General features: G+C 44.0%; 1 protein-coding gene across 1 annotated transcript in view; it reads right to left on the bottom strand.

Annotated features, from left to right (window-relative positions):
• Window positions 1-1,612: 1,612 nt before the first annotated feature.
• LOC120927933 (MORC family CW-type zinc finger protein 3-like) overlaps window positions 1,613-19,353 on the bottom strand; it is a 51,241-nt gene continuing 33,500 nt past the window's right edge. The window contains exons 4-6 of the mRNA XM_040338950.1: window positions 14,373-15,108; window positions 7,192-7,307; window positions 1,613-1,826 (exon numbers count right to left, since the gene is read on the bottom strand). Of these exons, the coding sequence (XP_040194884.1) occupies window positions 1,697-1,826; window positions 7,192-7,307; window positions 14,373-15,108 (982 nt within the window). The 3' untranslated portion in view covers window positions 1,613-1,696. The remainder of the gene's footprint in view (window positions 1,827-7,191; window positions 7,308-14,372; window positions 15,109-19,353) is intronic.

The raw sequence follows: 19,353 nt of genomic DNA, 5'->3' as shown, positions 1-19,353 counted from the left end.
GTGAAAATTGTGTAAACCTGGGGTGAAAATTGTGTAAACCTGGGGTGAAAATTGTGTCAATCTGGGGTGAAAATTATGTGAATCTGGGGTGAAAATTATGTGAATCTGGGGTGAAAATTGTGTGAACCTGGGGTGAAAATTGTGTGAACCTGGGGCGAAAATTGTGTGAATCTGGGGTCAAAATTGTGTGAACCTGGGGTGAAAAACATTGATAGATAAAACTCCTAGAGTATTTACTACATGACATTTTACCATGTTTTACCTATTTCTCCTAAATTTTAAATTAAAGTCCCTCAGCAAAGGAAACTCAATATAAAACGTGGATAATGTATGTCCAGCTTTACTGGGGGGATAAGTGTCACTCCTCTGGAAAGATATCACTGCTTCCACACTGAGATCGGGGGCGCAGGGTTTGCTACCGCCAGAAAATTTACGGACAGTTTGTAAAAATCTGTGATTTTTTTTACAAGTGCCAGTAAATATGAGCTATGACTAAGCACTGAACCCCAGTGCGAAACGCGTCAGTATATACCCCACTGCTTGCTGTGCTTTGTAGTGCCTTTTTTCCTTTTATCATTAAAGGCCACCTTTTTAAGGTTTCTTTGGTGTGCGGCTGTCCACATCTTCTCCTCAAGTCTTGCCAGTGAATATCAGGGGCTGATCATTTCATGCTGTGTTGACTTTTTAAGTGTAAATCGAGCAAATTACTTTGTTATAGGTATTGTCAGTGTTTCTGTAATTTCTCAGGTCACCAGTGAAAAAAAAAGTGCTTCGTCAGTAAATTTTCAATGTTTTGTTAGTAGAAAATGCTGCGGGAGGTTGTCAACCCTGCAAGGGTGCCACTCTGCAGCACGCTGGCAGGACATAGACTTTTCCTCCTAAAGCCCCCGTACACACGGGCAGAATGTTGGGAGACATTTGCTGATTGAAAAAAATAAGTCTCTTACGCCGTCGTATCTTAGGGTGCATTCTGCCGCTGGCCGCTAGGTGGCGCTTCCGTAGTTGTCAGCGTACAGTATGCAAATTACATACTTACGCCGATTCACGAACGTACGTGTGTCCCCGGCGGTAGTTTTTTACGTCGTTTTCGTCATAAGGCTGCTCCTGCTATTAGGAGGCGCAGCCAATGTTAAGTATGGACGTCGTTCCCGCGTCGCGATTTGAAAATTTTACGTCGTTTGCGTAAGTCGTCCGTGAATGGCGCTGGACGCCATTTACGTTCACGTCGATACCAATGACGTCCTTGCAACGTCAATTACCGCAATGCACGTCGGGAAATTTTAGGGACGGAGCATGCGCAGTACGTTCGGCGCGGGAACGCGCCTAATTTAAATGATCCACGCCCCCTACGGGATCATTTGAATTACGCGCGCTTACGCCGGCCCCTTTTACGCTACGCCGCCGCAACTTTACAGGCAAGTGCTTTGTAAATCAGGCACTTGCCCGTAAAACTTGCGGAGGCGTAACGTAAATGTCATTCGTTACGCCGCCGCAGTTTTGCGCGCCCCTACCTGAATCCACCCCAATGTATTTAACTACATTTAACTAAATGTTCAATTGTGGTGTACCAATGAAAAATCTATATACAGTATAAAATGAAATTTGATCTTTCTACTGATCAGTGTGAATACAGTTATCGTACTTAGAAATCAAACAAGCCGCACTGCATTGGTGTATAACAGAATTCCTCATTGCCTTATTTCTGATTCAGCACTTGCTGTAAAATGTCATCAAAGGCATCAACATCACAGTTTCCAAAGTTCTGATCTGGAATCAGTATGGTCAGTAAGCGGGCCACATTCATTCTGAGGTTCCAGAGCTTTGTGCTGGAAAGACAACAATTATGCAAGTAAGAATAAAAAATAAACCTAAGCCTTGCTTAGAACATTAATGAAAGTTAAACTTTACAGTGATGCTATAAACCTCCAATATTATAGTATTGTCTACCTGAAAGTACGTGTTCTTGTGTCTAGCACATTTATACTGTTTCATATTTACAGAAAAGTAAATTATTGTTTTCAAGCCGATATATATAAGCCGATATATAGGGTGGTCCAGCAGTTTCAAGCATTATTGCCTTCGAGCGTGAAACAATCAAGCCTCATGGGAGTTAAAGCGGTGGTTCCCCCTAAAACAAATTTCTAACAATACATTCGTAAGACTGCTTACACTGCGGGTAGGCTGGCTTTTGTTTTGTTTTTTTAGTACATACCTCGATCTCGGCGTTTCGTCCCTTGGCGGTGGGCGTTCCTAGTTGATTGACGTTCCTCCGACGGGCACATACTGCGCGTCATGACTTTCCGACAGAAGCCGAACGTCATTGCGCAGGCGCCGTATAGAGTCGGCTCTATACGGCGCCTGCGCAGCGACGTTCGGCTTCTTTCGGAAAGTCGTGACGTCACGTATGTGCCCGTCCGAGGAACGTCAATCAACTAGGAACGCCCACCGCCAAGGGACGAAACGCCAAGATCGAGGTATGTACTAAAAAAACAAAACAAAAGCCAGCCTACCCGCAGTGTAACGGGTCTTACGAATGTATTGTTAGAAATTTGTTTTAGGGTGAACCACCCCTTTAAAGTGAAGCTCCTTCAGAGAAAAAATAAAATTAAAGTCAGCAACTACAAATACTGTAGCTGCTGACATTCAATATAAGGACACTTACCTGTCCAGGAATTCAGCGTCCTTACCTGAGAAGATTTTTCAATTGGCTATTGGGTGCTGCCACCACCACCATCTTGACTAAGGCTCCTTTCACACTGGAGCGGTTTGCAGGCGCTATTGCGCTAAAAATAGCGCCTGCAAACCGACCCTAAACAGTGGATGCTGTTTCTCCAGTGTGAATGCCAAAGGGCTTTCACACTGGAGCCGTGCGCTAGCAGGACCGCTCCAAAATTCCTGCTAGCCGCATCTTTGTAGCAGTGAGAGGAGCGGTGTGTTTACTGCTCCTCCCCATTAAAATCAATGGGAAACCATGGCTAGACCGCCAGCAATGCGCCTCTGCAGAGGCACATTGCCGGCGGTATTAATCCTTTTTGTGGGCGGTATTGACCTTTTTTCGGCCGATAGCAGGGGTTAAAACCGCACCGCTAGCGGCCGAATACGCCACAATTCCAACGGTATTGGGCTGCTAGCGGTGCGGTTTTAACCCCCGCTAGTGGCCGAAAAAGGGTTAATACCGCCGGCAATGTGCCTCTGCAGAGGCGCATTGCCGGCCGTATAGCCGCAGTTTCCCGTTGATTTCAATGGGAATCAGCGGGGGAGGAGGGGTAAACACACCGCTCCTCTCACCGCTCCAAAGATGCTGCTGGCAGGACTTTTGGAGCGGTCCTGCTAGCGCACTGCTCCAGTGTGAATGCCTTAGGGCTTTCACACTGGAGAAACAGCATCCGCTGTTTCGGGTCTGTTTGCAGGTGCTACCGCCCCAGTGTGAAAGGGGTCTTAGTCGAGATGGTGGTGGCAGCACCCACTAGCCAATTGAAAAATCTTCTTAGGTAAGAATGCTGAATTCCTGGACAGGTAAGTGTCCTTATATTAAAAGTCAGCAGCTACATTATATGTAGTTGCTGACTTTAATACTGCCAAGGCGCACCTCTCGCCCCAGTGTGAAAGGGGCCTAAGGGAAACCAGCAGTGAAGACCTGCGGCTTCACAGCCGGTTCCCTACTGCACATGCTCTAAAGCACGCTGTGAATGGGACGGCTACGGGGGAGGAAGGATGAATTTACGGCTCAGTTCACCATGGTGAACTGAGCCGGAAGAGAGAGCGAGTACCTGTCAAAACCAGGTACCCACTCCCCCCCCAAAAGGATCCAAATGTGGCAGAAGGGGCAGCAGACAAAAAACATTTAGCATTTTCCTTCCACTTCACAATTATGTGCCACTTTGTGTTGGCCTATCACATAAAATCCCAATAAAATACATTTATATTTTTGGTTGTAACGTGACAAAATGTCAAGGGGTACGAATACTTTTTCAAGGCACTGTACATTGTAGGGGATCTCCAAGTAAAAGCCCATAGAAACAAAACCTGGTGGGGGTGGCTTTGTTGACCCATACAAAAGCTGAGTGGAGCTGGCGATAGAAATTCTATCCTCTGTGCTGGCTGGAGGGGGAATCTTGCCATGATATACACAGCATAACATCACATTATGGAGGACCTACCTCCTAATCTGCTGTCCTCCTGTGCTGACAGATCCACGTTTGCTGTCACCAGCGTCTCCTCAAGCACATCTTCTGAACGGGAGACCTCTTACTTTGGCTGCCACTGATGATGTGATTAGATTTACATTATCCTGGCTCCATTCTTGGCATTTTACAGATGTCGGGATTTGGTCGAATGTTTACACTGCATTGTGCAGTGCACACAGAAAATAAGCGACATACCAAAAAAAATCAAACAAAATCTACCTCCTAAGAATTTTTTGGGACTTTAGCTGGACTTAAAGGGTTTGTAAAGGAATTTTATTTTTCCCTAAATAGCTTCCTTTACCTTAGCTAATCCTGACATGGAAAAGACTCATTGAAAATACCTTCCAGTTTTTTACCTTCATCAGTGCCGATCCTGACCTCCCTGGGGCCCTAAGCAAAATGACATGTCACATTAAAGTTGAGAAGCTGGGGGGGCTGCCTACAGTGACATGTCACATTAAAGTTGTAAAGTTGAGAAGCGCGGAGGGAGGGGGTGTTCTTCTGTCGGAAATGACATCTTACATTAAAGTGAGAAGCGGGGGGTACTGACTTCTTACCTCTTTTTCCATGTAGGTAGCGAGTTGAGAAGTGGGTCGAGCGGCATAAAATTACTTCTCACCAGGCGGGGGCTTCTAGTAATTTGGGGGGCCCACCGCAGCTTTGCGGGGCCCTAAGTGGCTTGCATAGTGAGCCTCTAGGGCGGATCGGCCCTGACCTTCATTCCAAAGAAAAGGCTCGGTTCACACTGGTGCAATGCGGGAAACCCTGCAAATCTATTTTCAGCATCAAACTGGAATCGCTGGTGGTACACAGCCCTTTGTGAACCGATGCGGGTTCACAGATTGCAGTGCGAACTGTGCATTCGGACAGATGTGAACGCCCATGTGATCCGATTCTGGTGCGGACAAAAAAAAGGGCCCTGCACAAGTTTGGTCCGAATGCGATGCAAATTCAGCCTATATAGTTTTTATGGCTGAATTTGCATCGCACAGATATTTGAATGGGATCTGCACAACAATGCGGTGCGAATTACATGCGATCTTTGGCATCGCACCAGTGTGAACCGGCCCTAAACCTGCTTTGTGCATGTCTTGGACGTTATATTAGAGTGTAAGTTCTACAGATGCATTCTTATATCAACAGTTACATAGTTAGTCTGGTTGAAAAAAAGACACAAGTCTATCAAGTTCAACCAATAAAAGGGGGGAAACAATTACTATATGCAATCCTATACACACAATCCTATACAGTTGATCCAGAGGAAGGCAAAAAAAAAACAATAAAGAATGATCCAATTTGCTTCAACTGGGGGAATAAAATCCTTCCTGATCCCCCAAGAGGCAATTGAATATTCCCTGGCTCAACTTTACTCATAAATGTTAGTATCCAGTTATATTATGTACATTTAGGAAAGTATCCTGGCCTTTTTTAAAGCAATTTACTGAGCTGGCCAGAACCACCTCTGGAGGGAGTCTATTCCACATTTTCACAGCTCTTATGCCCCGTACACACCATCACTTTACGTGATGAAAAAAAACGACACTTTCTGTGAAGTAAAAAATGACGTTTTTGAAACTTCAATTTTCAAAGACGAAGTTGCCTACACACCATCGTTTTCTCACAATGATCTTGCAAAGTGAGGTTACGTTCACCACGTTTTACCATTGAAGCTCGCTTCATAAGTAGCTTCTGGGCATGCGTGGATGAAAAAACGTCTTAGAAAACGACGTTTTTTGCTACACACGGTCAATTTCTGTGAAGTAAAAAGTGCACTTTTGAAAAACGACACATAAAATTGAAGCATGCTTCAATTTTTTTTGATCGTTTTTTACAAGACATAAAACGACGTTTTCCCCCACACACAGTCAATTAAAGTGACGTTTTTAAAAACGTCATTTTTTTTCATCACATAAAGTGATGGTGTGTACGCGGCATTACTGTGAAGAAACCTTTCTGTATTTGGAGATTTCCTCCAGATATAAAGAGTGCCCCCTTGTCCTCTGTGATGACCTTAAAGTGAATAACTCAACACCAAGTTCACTATATGGACCACTGATCATATCTTCCCTTAAGCCTGGTCCACACTAACAGTTCAACCTGCTGGCTTGAATGAAAACAAACTGACAGCTCTGGTTGGAGCAGCTGTACTAATGATCTGATGTTAGTACAACAATCTCCTTTGCTGAGCTGTTGTGTTCTAACAGGATCCGCTCTCTGACTGTCCCCTGGCTGAGAGTGCAGATCAGGAGTCCATAGGCTGCTGGTTTTCCAACATGCTTGTCCGACAGAAGCCGACCACACTGGACAGCTTCTGTTGGTCCAACTGACAAACACACAGGCCAAATGTCAGCCGGTCTTTATTGAGCTGGCCGATGTATACTAGGCACATAGTACATTCAGCCCGTGTGTACTAGGCATTAATCTCCTCTTCTCAAGAGAGAATAAATTCAGTTCCTCTAATCTTTCCTCATAGCTGAGCTCCTCCATGTCTCTTATCAGTTTGGTTGCCCTTCTCTGCACTTTCTCGAGTTCCCCGATATCCTTTTTGATAACTGGGGCCCAAAACTGAACTGCATATTCCAGATGAGGTCTTACTAATGATTTGTACAGGGGCAAAATGATCTCTCTCTCTCTCTCTCCATACCTCTCTTATACAAGGAAGGACTTTGCCATTGATGAGCTTATGATATACCAGAACACCCACATCCTTCTCCACCATTCATTCCCCCAGTTGTACCCCCCCCCCCCCCCCTAGTATGTATGATGCATGCATATTCTTAGCCCACAAGTTCATAACTTTAAATTTATCAACATTAAACCTCATTTGCCACATAGTCACCCCCTTTAAACAGAGCATTGAGGTCGGCTTGTAAGTTGGAGACATCCTGACATTATTCCACTGCATAGCTAAGTGTCATCTGAAAAGTTGTACCATATGCAAAATATGTTGAAACTGAATAGTAATTTGATCATGAAAGCAAAAAAAGCAATAGGCAGATAATACCTTGTATCTCTTGAAGTAGTGGTTGAGGTTGTCACCCTTCTTAGCTTCACCACTTCAGTCCTAAGTTGGCTTTTTTCAGAATCCAACTGTGAATTCTGCTGGTTTAACTGCTCAACCTGCGGCAATCAAAGAAAGATCAAGAAATTGTCTGTATTCCTAAACATGCTTTACATCCTCCAGTCCTGATTCTATTCATTTGCTCTAGCGTGGGCGTGGGTTTACATTTTTCACATTACCAGTAAGATATTGTGGGGTTGGTTTACTTACTTAGGCTGCATTCACATAGTAACAATGCGTACGCGGCGTATTTTGCTGCGATTTGTTAACTTTTTTTTTTTTAACAAATAATTTCCATTGATGTCTATGCCCGAACGCCAATGCGGCCTGAAAAAAAGGGTCCGGGACTTGTTTTCAGGCGGCAGGCGTACGGCGTTCGGCGTGAGATGTGAACCATCTCATAGACATCAATGGAAATTCGCCCCTCCAGCGGCACGAGCGTCGCGCTTCAGGCATATATACGCCGAGGTGTGAATGCAGCCTAAGAGCGAATAGGCAGTCTACTTTGCAAGAGAATTTGCCATGGTGCTTAGAGAATGAGGTGAAGCTTTGCTGACTTCCATCATTCTATCACGTGCAAGCAAAAATGATGTTTTTTCAATTTTTATTTTCCTTGCACGTGAATAATCTTTGCAAAGTGAGACTTCAAGCACTTTAGCCGCCGAATGCAGGACTCGGCCCCGCTCCCGGTGGCCCCTCGTCATTGGATTTGATTGACAGCAGCGGGAGCCAATGGCTGCGCTGCTGTCAATCTATCCAATGACGAGCCGAGAACCCCGGGCAAAGATCCAGCGCGTTCTCGACACAGGACATTCCAGGGCTCAGGTAAGTAAAACGGGGGGTTGGGGGTCCAGTGATTGTCAAATGTTTTTTCACCTTAATGCATAGGATGCAACAAGCCCTTCAACTCCTTCCCAGCCCATGTCATTAATACAACAACAGTGCATATTTTTAGCTGGTTCCCAAAAGTGTCAAAAATGTCAGCTAGGTGTTGGATTTTTCCGCCGCAGTGTCAGAGTCCCACTAAAAATCATAGATTGCCACCATTACTAGTAAAAAAAAAAATAATCCCATAAATCTTTCCCCTATTTTGTAGACGTGATAACTTTTGCGCAAACCTATCAATATACGCTTATTGGGATTTTTTTTACTAAAAATATGTTTTCTTTTATTTATTTTCTTTAAATTGTTTATAGCACAAGGAGTAAAAAAACAGAGAGGTGATCAAATACCACCAAAAGAAAGCTCTATTTTTGGGAAAAAAAGGACGTCAATTTTGTTTGGGTACAACGTCGCTCGACCGCGCAATTGTCAGTTAAAGCAACGCAGTGCCGTATCGCAAAAAGTGGCTTGGGTAAATACTTCCGGGGCTGAAGTGGTTAAACAGCGTGTGTTTAGTATCACTTTAAATCTTTTTTTAGGACTAACACTAGAAACCTAGGGCCAAATCCTCAAAAGGGATACGCAGGCGGAACTGCTGTTCAGCCTGCGTATCCCTGTGCCTATCTTTGGAACTGATCCTCAGAAGCAGTTTTCCAAAGATAGGCAGAAGATCCGACATCTGTAAGAGACTAAGGCCCCGTACACACGATAGAATCCATCCGCTGAAAAATCCCAGCGAATGGGTTTCAGCGGATAGATCCTATGGTGTGTACACTCCAGCGGATCTGTTTCCGCGGATATTTATCCCCTGGGATGGATTTCCAGCGGATAAATATTTGATGACATGCTATCAAATCTATCCGCTGGAATCCATCCCAACGGATGGATCCGCTGGTCTGTACAGACTCACCGGATCCATCCGTCCGAAGGGATCCCCCGCATGCGTCGTAATGATTCGACGCATGCGTGGAATTCCTTATATGACAGCGTCACGCACGTCGCCGCGTCATAATCACGGCGATGGCGCGACACCTCATTGCCAGAGGATTTCGATTCGATGGTGAGTACACTCCATCGCATCAAAATCCGCGCAAATCCTCGAGAGGATTTATCCGCGGATACGGTCCGCTGGACCGTATCCGCGGATAAATCCTCTCGTGTGTATGGGGCCTTACACTGTCGGATCTTAGGATGCAGTACCGCATCCGCCGCTGGGGGCATTTCGTGTCGAAATGCCGCCTAGCGTATGCAAATGAGGACTTACGGAGATCCACAAAGCTTTTCAGCTTTGTGTTTTCTGCGTAAGTTTACGTTTGCATACGTAAAATTAGTTCTGCTTTTACAAAGTGTAAACTAGTTACACCTTGTAAAAACAGACCTTTTTTCGATCGCCGCGATTTTTTTTAAATTTTGAATTTTATTTTTCGGCGCGTAACTTTTTTTTTACCCGACGCAACTTTATTGTCCCGTCGCAATCCACAAAGCCCGGCGTAACGTAATTTCGCGTGCTGCCCGTCGGGAAAATGACGTCACGAGCATGCGCAGTACGGCCGGCGCGGGAGCGCGCCTCATTTAAATTGTCATCGCCCCCTGCAGAAGAGGACCGCCTTGCGCCGGAGACATTTAAGTTACACGGCCGAAAATTTCTAGGTAAGTGCTTTGTGGATCGGGCACTTAGGTAGAAATTTTCCGCCAGTGTAACTTAAATGGTAAAAGTTAAGTTAGGCTAGGTTTTTGTGGATTTGCCCCCTAATATTTTACTCAGATCAAACAGCTGGACTGGCTATCTTGATCAAAGGATAAGTGTACTTTAAACCCATTCTATCCAGGCAAGTCAAGTATGTATGCAAACGTAACCTTTTACATGCTCTGCTAGTTCATAGCTACAGGCTTCTTTATGTTCAGATTTATGTCAAAGAAGGCATCTCTGGAAGCCCAAGTATACTGAAGCTAGCTCATGCCCGGCTGGCAGGAATCCACTGATCCCCCTGCTCCTGGCTATGACTTGCTTAAAACTGCTTTGGCCACGCTATGTCCTCTTTCTATGTGCATCACTGAAAGCATGAGCTGCATAGAAATTATTGTTGTTTGGCCTTTTAATATATGGTGGAAGATTACATTTAGTTTTTTTTATAAAAAGGCACACCTCCAATTAAATCTCAACTCTGGATATGAAGACTTTAATTTAACTATAATACATAATAGCCCCGATGGACTTAAAGCGGTGGTTCACCCTGCAGAACAACTTTTTAGCATAAAATTAGGCATAGTAGCGCGAGCTACAGTATGCCTGTCTTAATTTTTTTATCCCCGTACTCACTGTGTACTCGTACATAGAAGATTCCGACTGCCCGCGGGGAATGGGCGTTCCTTTCAAGAGGGAGGGTGATTGACGTCCGGCTCTGGCACGTCACGCTCCCCGAAGACAGCCGGAGTAGGTCTCGGCTCTTCACGGCGCCTGCGCACAGACTATGCGCAGGCGCCGTGAAGAGCCAAGCCTATTTCGGCTATTTCCGGAGAAGCGTGATGCGCCAGAGCCGGCCGTCAATCACCTTCCGTCTGGATAGGAACGCCCATTCTCCGTGGGCAGTCGGAATCTTCTATGTACGATTACACAGTGAGTACGGGGATAAAAAAATTAAGACCGGCATACTGTAGCTCGCGCTACTATGCCTAATTTTATGCTAGAAGAAAAAAATATATATATATTTTTTTTTTATAGGGTGAACCCCCGCTTTAAATCCACTTTGTGTACATCAAATGACTTTGCAGACCCAGATATTCCATGGTAAATAGTGGTGACTTTATTACTGTTTTATACACAGTGGGCCAGATCCACAGAGCAAGTACGCCGGCGTATCTACTCATACACCGGCGTACTTTCAAAATTCCCGCGTCGTATCGTTGTTTTGAATCCTCAAAACAAGATACGACGGCTTCTGGGTTAGATCCGACAGGTGTACGTCTTTGTACGCCTTTGGATCTAAGATGCAATACTTCGGCGTCCGCTGGGTGGCATTTTCTGCGTCGGGTATGCAAATTAGCGATTTACGACGGTCCACAAACGTACGCGCGGCCGTCGCATTTTCTAACGTCGTCTGTAGTCGGCTTGTTCCGGCGTATAGTTAAAGCTGGTATTTTTCGGCGTATACATAGAATTGCCATGTTAAGTATGGCCGTCGTTCCCGCGTCGAAATTAGATTTTTTTTTTTTGCGTAAGTCGTCCGTGAATAGGGATGGACGTAACTCACGTCTAAGTTAAAAAAATGACGTTGTTGCGACGTCATTTCGCGCAAAGCACGGCGGGAAATTTCTGGACGACGCATGCACAGTTCATTCGGCGTGGGGACGCGCTTCATTTAAATGAAATCCGCCAATTTCAAATCCGCCGCCAGAAATACACTACGCCGCCGTAACTTAAGGCGCGAACTCGCTGAGGATTCGAATATACGCCAGGTAAGGTACGGCGGCGTAGTGTATCTCTGATACGCTGCGCCGATGCAAATGTATGTGGATCTGGCCCAGTGTATCCTGTGCAGACATGTTGGAGGAACCCAACAGGGTTACCCACTACAGGCTCCATGCAAATACTAGAACAGGGTCAGAGAGAAGACCAGTCATCTTGCACAAGGCGTGAGAGAGCAGCAGTGACTGGTCCAAATCCACTTTCGGGCCAGTGACGTGCCCGTACATTACTGGGCGGTCAGCTTTCTTGTAAAAGCAATCCTATCGGCTAACTAACCACTGGAATACTTTTACCCCTCCAGCTGCATTTCGTGGGACGTGACATCACTTCCGGTTTACCTGGATGTCAACTGCACCATTTTTAAGAAAATTTTAAGTATTCAAAAACACAGATCTTGGTGTTTTGAATGCTTTTTAAGTTGTAAAGGTAAAAAAAAAAATTCCCTAAATAGCTTCCTTTACCTTAGTGCAGTCCTCCTTCACTTACCTCATCCTTCCATTTTGCTTTTAAATGTCCTTATTTCTTCTGAGAAATCCTCACTTCCTGTTCTTCTGTCTGTAACTACACACAGTAATGTGAGGCTTTCTCCCTGGTGTGGAGTGTCGTGCTCGCCCCCTCCCTTGAGGGGGCGAGCAGGAGTGTCAGGATGCCCACTAACACACAGCTCTTTTCTCTATCTGCAAAGTAGAGAGTGTCCTGACTTGCCTGCTCGCCCCCTCAAGAGGCTTTCTCCACACCAGGGATTGTTTTGTGTAATTACAGACAGAAGAACAGGAAGTGAGGATTTCTCAGAAGAAATAAGAACATTTAAAAGCAAAATGGAAGGACGAGGTAAGTGAAGGAGGACTGCACTAAGGTAAAGGAAGCTATTTAGGGAAAAATGTTTTACCTTTACAACCCCTTTAAGGGTAGAGGAGTGAGTTTGGGTCTTATAGACCCCAGATCTCTCCATAAAGAGTACCTGCCACATTTCTGTCACAAGGATGTTTCCATTCCTTGTGACAGCAATATAAGTGCTAAAAAAAAAGAATATATTTTTTTAAAGCAACCGTGCAAAAATAAAAAATAATTATAAAAAAAAATTCAAAAATAAATAAAGTGCCCATGTCCCCCTGCGCAAAGGTGAATGCACACGTCAGTCCCACACACACTCAAACAGCGATCGTCCGACACATGCAAGGTATGACCACAAACGTCAGACCATGGGCAGTAATTCCAATACCAGATTGTTTTTTGTAAATCTAAAATCTATGGTAACCTGTAAACTATGAAAAACTGATTAAAATTTTTTTCCAAATTTTCTGTGTTTTTTCAATTGTTGAGAAAAAAAAGCCAGAGGTGATTAAATACCACCAAAAGAAATCGCTATTTGTGTGAAAAAAGAATGATAACATTTTTATTTGGGTACAGTGTAGCATCACCACGCAATTGTCATTCAAAGTGTGACAGCGCTGAAAGCTGAAAATTGGCATGGGCTGGAAGGGGGTAAAAGTGCTCAGTATCGAAGTGGTTTATATTGTGGTGGAAAGTTTGAATTTCATATTTATACCAGGGGAACCAGTGTAAAGATAATGTATATGTTTTACTGGACTGGTTCAATTTTGTGATATGACAAAACTAAGCACTCAGCTGAGCTTTAAAAAATGACTTCTCCCTGATAATTACATTAGCCAAATTGTCCTTTTGTTATGAAGGGAAGCTGGATAGGAAGTGGCCACCTGTATATTAGAAGAGGTTCCTTTCATCTCTTGTCTGATTAAAGACCACAATAGGACTTCCTGTGTTAATTGAACATGTCCAATTATAAGTGTGGGAACTATGTGAGTGGGTGGATCACAAGGGAAGTTGGTAGGTGTCACACTCCAAGACATCCCTTGGCACAGAGATGTGACAACAGGAGGTTACCGGTTGGGGGTCATTACTGAAAAGACTCATACCGCGGGAAATTTTAGTTTTGGAGGGAGAAAAATGCAGGCTCAGGGGTATAAAAACCAGTCAAGTCAGTTCTGACAAGAGATCAGTGTATGATGTCCTGATGTAGACCAGTCTGGTAAAGTAATCTCTCTCTCCTTCCCCCTTTCCCCCTCTCTGTCTCTCTCTCCCTCCCTCTCTCTCTTGGTGATGTGATGTAATCTCTCTCCTCCTCTCTCTCTACAACTTATCATTACTTATTATTGAATCCTCTATAGCCATATTGTCATTAATATCATGTATGTTGTATCAGTATTCAATAATGTCCTCTCTGTTTTAACAAGTGATATCATTTATGTTATGGTTGTAAATATTGGATTAATACAAGTGTCTTCTCGGTATCAATAAATGTAATCCTTTTTCTCTTTTTCGCAGCGCTATTCTTTGCTTTAATTTCTATATAGACAAAAAGGTTTTTTATAGCTTATTTTAATTATTTACATGCAATATTAATATTTCTATGACAATATGCGTTGCTTCATTTGTTAAAGTGTGTTGTATTAGGACAGCCTCTTCATTGGGCTGCCTAATGCACCACAACAGATGGAAAAACCTGTGTATGCAGCATTTTTCAGCAGCACAATGCAAAGCACAGCAGTGCGATTTTGTGTGCTGCGCTGAGACGCAGGTGTACTGGGCTGTCATTCAGAATAAATGGCACCACACCAATCCGCAAAACCATAGATTGCACTATTCTATTAGTTCAGTGCACTGGTGTGAATGGGCCCTTACACTTGTACAAGCAGCATTCTACTTTAGTGTAATATCTTACATACTCCATCATATTTCCCTGGCAGAAACATACCTCAGACTTGTAAAGATCCCGCTCAGTGCAGCAGGCGTCAAGCTGGCGGACCACTCGGTCGACCTGGATTGCCATTTTGTCCACCTCACTCATGCTTTGGACTTTAGCTTTTTTTGCTGGGGTGGACCCCAGTTTAGATTCTTGTTTCTGTAATGTGTTGTACAGATGCGTCAAGATTTGGACCTCTTTAATGGCTTCTTCATACTGTGACAGCAACTGCATCCTGGAACTGTCTTGCATGGGATCGGTCTGGATGGCCTGGGAAGTCTTTGTCTTCACTTTCTGGACTAGAGTTGCAGCTAACAGATTTTCTAGATGCTTCACCTTGACACTAAGTTCTTCAAAATGTTTATAGTAGTATTCTTTGCCCAGGTCTACTGCAGGTACGGAACTTTGGTGAAGAAGCTTCATTTCTGTGGCGGTCCCATCACAATGGTAATAATCACTTGTATCTGGAACTCGTTGGCTTGCATGGACGTTTATGTAGCCACCACATTCAGCTTTTATATTCATTGCTGATTGGGCAGTCTGGGTGCTGACTGTAGATGTGCTTCCTGTAGTCAACATTTCAAGACCAGTGATGGCCATGTTGGGGTTGGGTGTGCTGTCTTTTTCATGGATGGTAAAATTATCACTATTATAACTGCCATATGGAAGAACACCAGTCTCTGATACAGGCACATGAGGCTTTATAACAGGAGCTGGATTGAGTTCAGGAGAACGTGGACATTTATGCCTGTAGGGACAAGAGATGACAGTGTTGAAGATAATCAAATGAGAGAGATGATAAAAGTCTCCATCAATTTTATTGTCAGGTATGTGTAGGGGGAACTTCACTCTCTCAATCTTATTCCTTATGCTGCTACCATATTATATTTACTTTACTTCAGTTTCTTCCTGGTTTCTGGCCTAGACCAGTGAAGTCAAATAGGTAGATTCAGAAAGAGTTAGGCCGACTTATCAGTAGATAAGCCGACCTAACTCAGAATCTACGCCGACTTATGTTTAAGTGTATGCTCAAACAGAGATACGCTTAAACATATCTAAGATAAGACGGCTTGCGCCGTCCTATCTTAGATTGCAATATTTTGGATGGCCGCTAGGTGGCGCTTCCATTGCGGTCGGCGTAGATTATGCAAATTAGTAGATACGCCGATTCCCGAACGTACGTCCGGCCGACGCAGTACTTTTACGCCGTTTACGTAAGAGATAGGCCGCGTAAAGTTAGAGCTAGGCCCTAGTGGAATAGTAATGTTAAGTATGGCCGCCGTTGCCGCCGGGAGATTCAAATTTTTTACGTTGTTTGCGTAAGTCGTCCGCGAATCGGGATGTACGTCGTTTACATCCACGTCAAAATCAATAGGCCTATGCGGCGTACTTAGCCGCAATGCACACTGGGAAATGTAGGCGCCCGGCGCATGCGCAGTTTAGAAAAAACATAAAAAACGTGAGGTCAAGCCTCATTAACATAAAACACGCCCCCCTCCAACAAATTTGAATTAGGCGCCCTTACGCCCGCCGATTTAGGCTATGCCGTCGTAACTTATCAGGCAAGTACATTGAGAATCATGTACTTGCCTAGCTAACTTACGGCGGCGTAGCCTAAACACGCTAAGCCGCCGCAAGTTTAGGCTCTTCTACGTGTATCTACCTAATAGATCCCAGGAGTCTTCATGAGGGAAGGAGGGGTTTTCACTGCTGAGCACACCCTCCTGCCTGCCTGAGCTAAGAACAGATGGACTCCAGGAAGTAAATACTACATGAGTCATCTGCCCTTACTCAAGATGGCCACAGCTAGAAATGCTGGGGGTTGTTTTTCAAAGTGATTTCTCAACAAAATAAAGCATGGAGACATGGATGGATGGGGGAGTTTACTTTGAATAATAAATATGAAATAAAGTGGGAGTAAATTCCCATGCATGAATGTTACCTATTCAGTAAGTAAGCCAATAATAAGGCTTACCTATAGGGACAATAAATATCTCCTAAACATGCACAGTTTAGGAGATATTTACTTTAGATGCAGGCGGTGACATTAACGGCACAAGCACTCTAAAGGAACGGCATACCACTCCATTTCTTGAGAGTCCTTAGCCGTAAACAGTGGCCTCCATGCGCATTCGCGGGAGTGATGTCATTACGGCTCCGGCCACTCACACAGCCAGAGTTAGAAATCCCGGAAGGAAGACCGGGTGAAGATGGAATCACCTTCAGCGGTGACAGTGCACAGCTGTTGGACTTTGTTCTAAGGTAAGTTTCACATAATATGATAGTATGCGTTGCATACTAGCACATTACAACATTAATTTTCAGTAAACAGATTTATTTTTCTTTTTTTGTGGTTCACTACCACTTTTTTTTTTAACAGAAAAAGATTCACTACCACTTTAAGTAAAAAAAAATATTTGTGGTGCTCAGAAGCAGTGTAGTTCTCTTTTTACATGTCATAATACCTGAAGACATTTATTTTATATTTTCATAAAGATTTTAATATCATTAAAGTGGAGTTCCACCCATAAATATATTACATCAGTAGTTTTAAAAAAAATGTCATTAGTCCTTTAAAAGTGTTGTTGCTAGGCAGAATAGTTAATCTTCCCTCTTCCTGCACCTAGGTGCTTAAAGTGGAGGTTCACCCTATAAAACATTTCTAGCACTACATCCAGCACCGTACTGCATATAAAATGACACTGACCTTTATTTATTTTTTGCCGTAGATATCGTTTACCCGTGGAATTCACCGTGGGCGTTCCTATTGACATTCCAATCAATTGGCATGCTAAACGACGGCGCACACAGCGCGTCACGACTTCCCGAAAGAAGCTCAGGTTGGCTCGGCTCTATTCGGCGCCGACCCGAGCTTCCTTCGGGAAGTCGTGACGCGCTGTGTGCGCCGTCGTTTAGCATGCCAATTGATTGGCATGTCAATAGGAACGCCCACTCCCGCGGGATTCCCTACCCGGAAGCCGCGGTGAATTCCACAGGTAAACGATATCTACGGCAAAAAATAAATAAAAGTCAGTGTCATTTTATATGCAGCACGGTGCTGGATGTAGTGTTAGAAATTTTTTATAGGGTGAACCTCCACTTTAAGCTTCCTAACCTACACCGCACAGACTCCTGGGAATGTAGTGGGTGTAACTTTCCAGGAGTCTGTGCACTCCCCAGTCTCGAAGAGTCATGTGACTTGGACAGTACAGGTGCTGAAACCTATTACACTGCTTGTGCAGCACTGAGCATGTGCGAGATCTGCAAGGCTGAAATCCAGGAAGTCATACAGTCTGGCTTCATGATGCCCACACTTAAGATGGCCCCAGTCAATTTCTATTTTATAAAGTGTCGAAATGCTGTAACAACCTAACAAAACGGACCTTAGTTTACAGACTAACTTTACTAGAATACATTAAGCTTGTGTATTAATATTTAAAAAGTGAAATTGTGGCCGGAACTCTGCTTTAAATGATAAAATGTATCATTTTGAGGACACCATTTTGCCTTCCTCTGTACTGATAGCAGTCAGAAAGCAAATTTGCAGCTTGCATAGGACAGCCCTGGGTGGACAATATCCAATGAGCAGAGCATTTCTTTAAATGAAAAACACAGATACAGATGTATAAGGTATAAATACTACTATCAAATGTCTATCAATGGCTTTCCTTCAACCATGGGTTGGACATCGGACATTTTCTGTCGGAATTTCCGACAACAAAAAATTGAGAGCTCATTCTCAAATTTTCCGACAACAAAATCTGTTGTTGTCAATTCCGATCGTGTGTGGACAATTCCGATGCACAAAATTCCACGCATGCTCTGAATCAAGTACGAGACGGAAACGCTCGGTCTAGTAAAACTAGCGTTCGTAATGGAGATAGCATATTCGTCACGCTGTAACGGACTGAAAAGCACGAATCGTCTCTCACCAAACTTCTACTGACACGACTGGTATTGAACTTCCCTTTTCTAGTGCCGTTGTACATGTTGTACGTCACGCGTTCTTGACATTTGGAATTTGACATTTGTGTGACCGTGTGTATGCAAGACAAGTTTGAGCCAACATCCGTCGGAAATGTATCCACAATTTTGTCGGAATGTCCGATCGTCTGTTCACGGCATAAGTGTTGATGGGGGAATCCTTCCTGCTGAGCTGTTGTATTATGAGGTTTCCCAGCCATCAAAATACAATGATCACTGCTGGCGGCTATAGCCAAAAAATAAACCAGACAGGCTGGTTTTCTGATCGACTTCAGTACAACCAGCCTGTCCATGGCTGGCTTAAGAGAATTTGTAGGATATCAGCTGGAGGACCAAATCAAGCCAACCCAACTCTCAGGTGAGATAATACACTGAAAGCTAGCAAAGGCCCCAAGCCAGATTTGCTGAAGTGGTCATAAAGGTGGAGGTGTTTGCAGGTACCCACACTTGCCTTTTACGCATATTTTTGTAGATTGCATGCATGATTCCATCATCATCTTCCAGCTCCATTGGTACTCTGCATTCTCTGTTTTAAACAATAAAGTTAGGATACAATTATACAAATATTCATCAATGAACAAAAACTGCAGCTGTTTTTACTAAAGCCCGCTGTCAGCTGACATCACAGAGCAGCCCCAAGCACTGGAAGTATCCCCACAATAATGTAAGGATCCACCCAGATTCCTGATCAGCAGCTGGCTCAGCTTTTCCAGGGGCTGCTGAAAGCCTGAGCCAGCCACTCCACCCCATTCCTAGCAAGCGCTGAAAAGGTAGAGCAAAGTGGACCGAGAACTGAGTGATCAGCTGTCATGTGTACACTCAGCTCTCAAGCTTAGAGCCGGTTGGGGACAGCTGCAGTATCAGATTGATGCTGCAGCATGTAGGAAAGTAGGTTGGTTTAATTATTTTTTGTACTCCCGCACTTTTCATTTAACCCTAAGTGCATTTACATAACTGGTAATCCGTAGTGTATATAACTACCCCTATTAATAGTACTGTATAGAGTAAT

This window comes from Rana temporaria, chromosome 2 (assembly GCF_905171775.1).
Source record: "Rana temporaria chromosome 2, aRanTem1.1, whole genome shotgun sequence".
Lineage (NCBI taxonomy): Eukaryota > Metazoa > Chordata > Amphibia > Anura > Ranidae > Rana > Rana temporaria.
The sequence above is the reverse complement of the archived record's forward strand: the minus strand, read 5'-3'. Positions and strand labels throughout refer to the sequence as shown.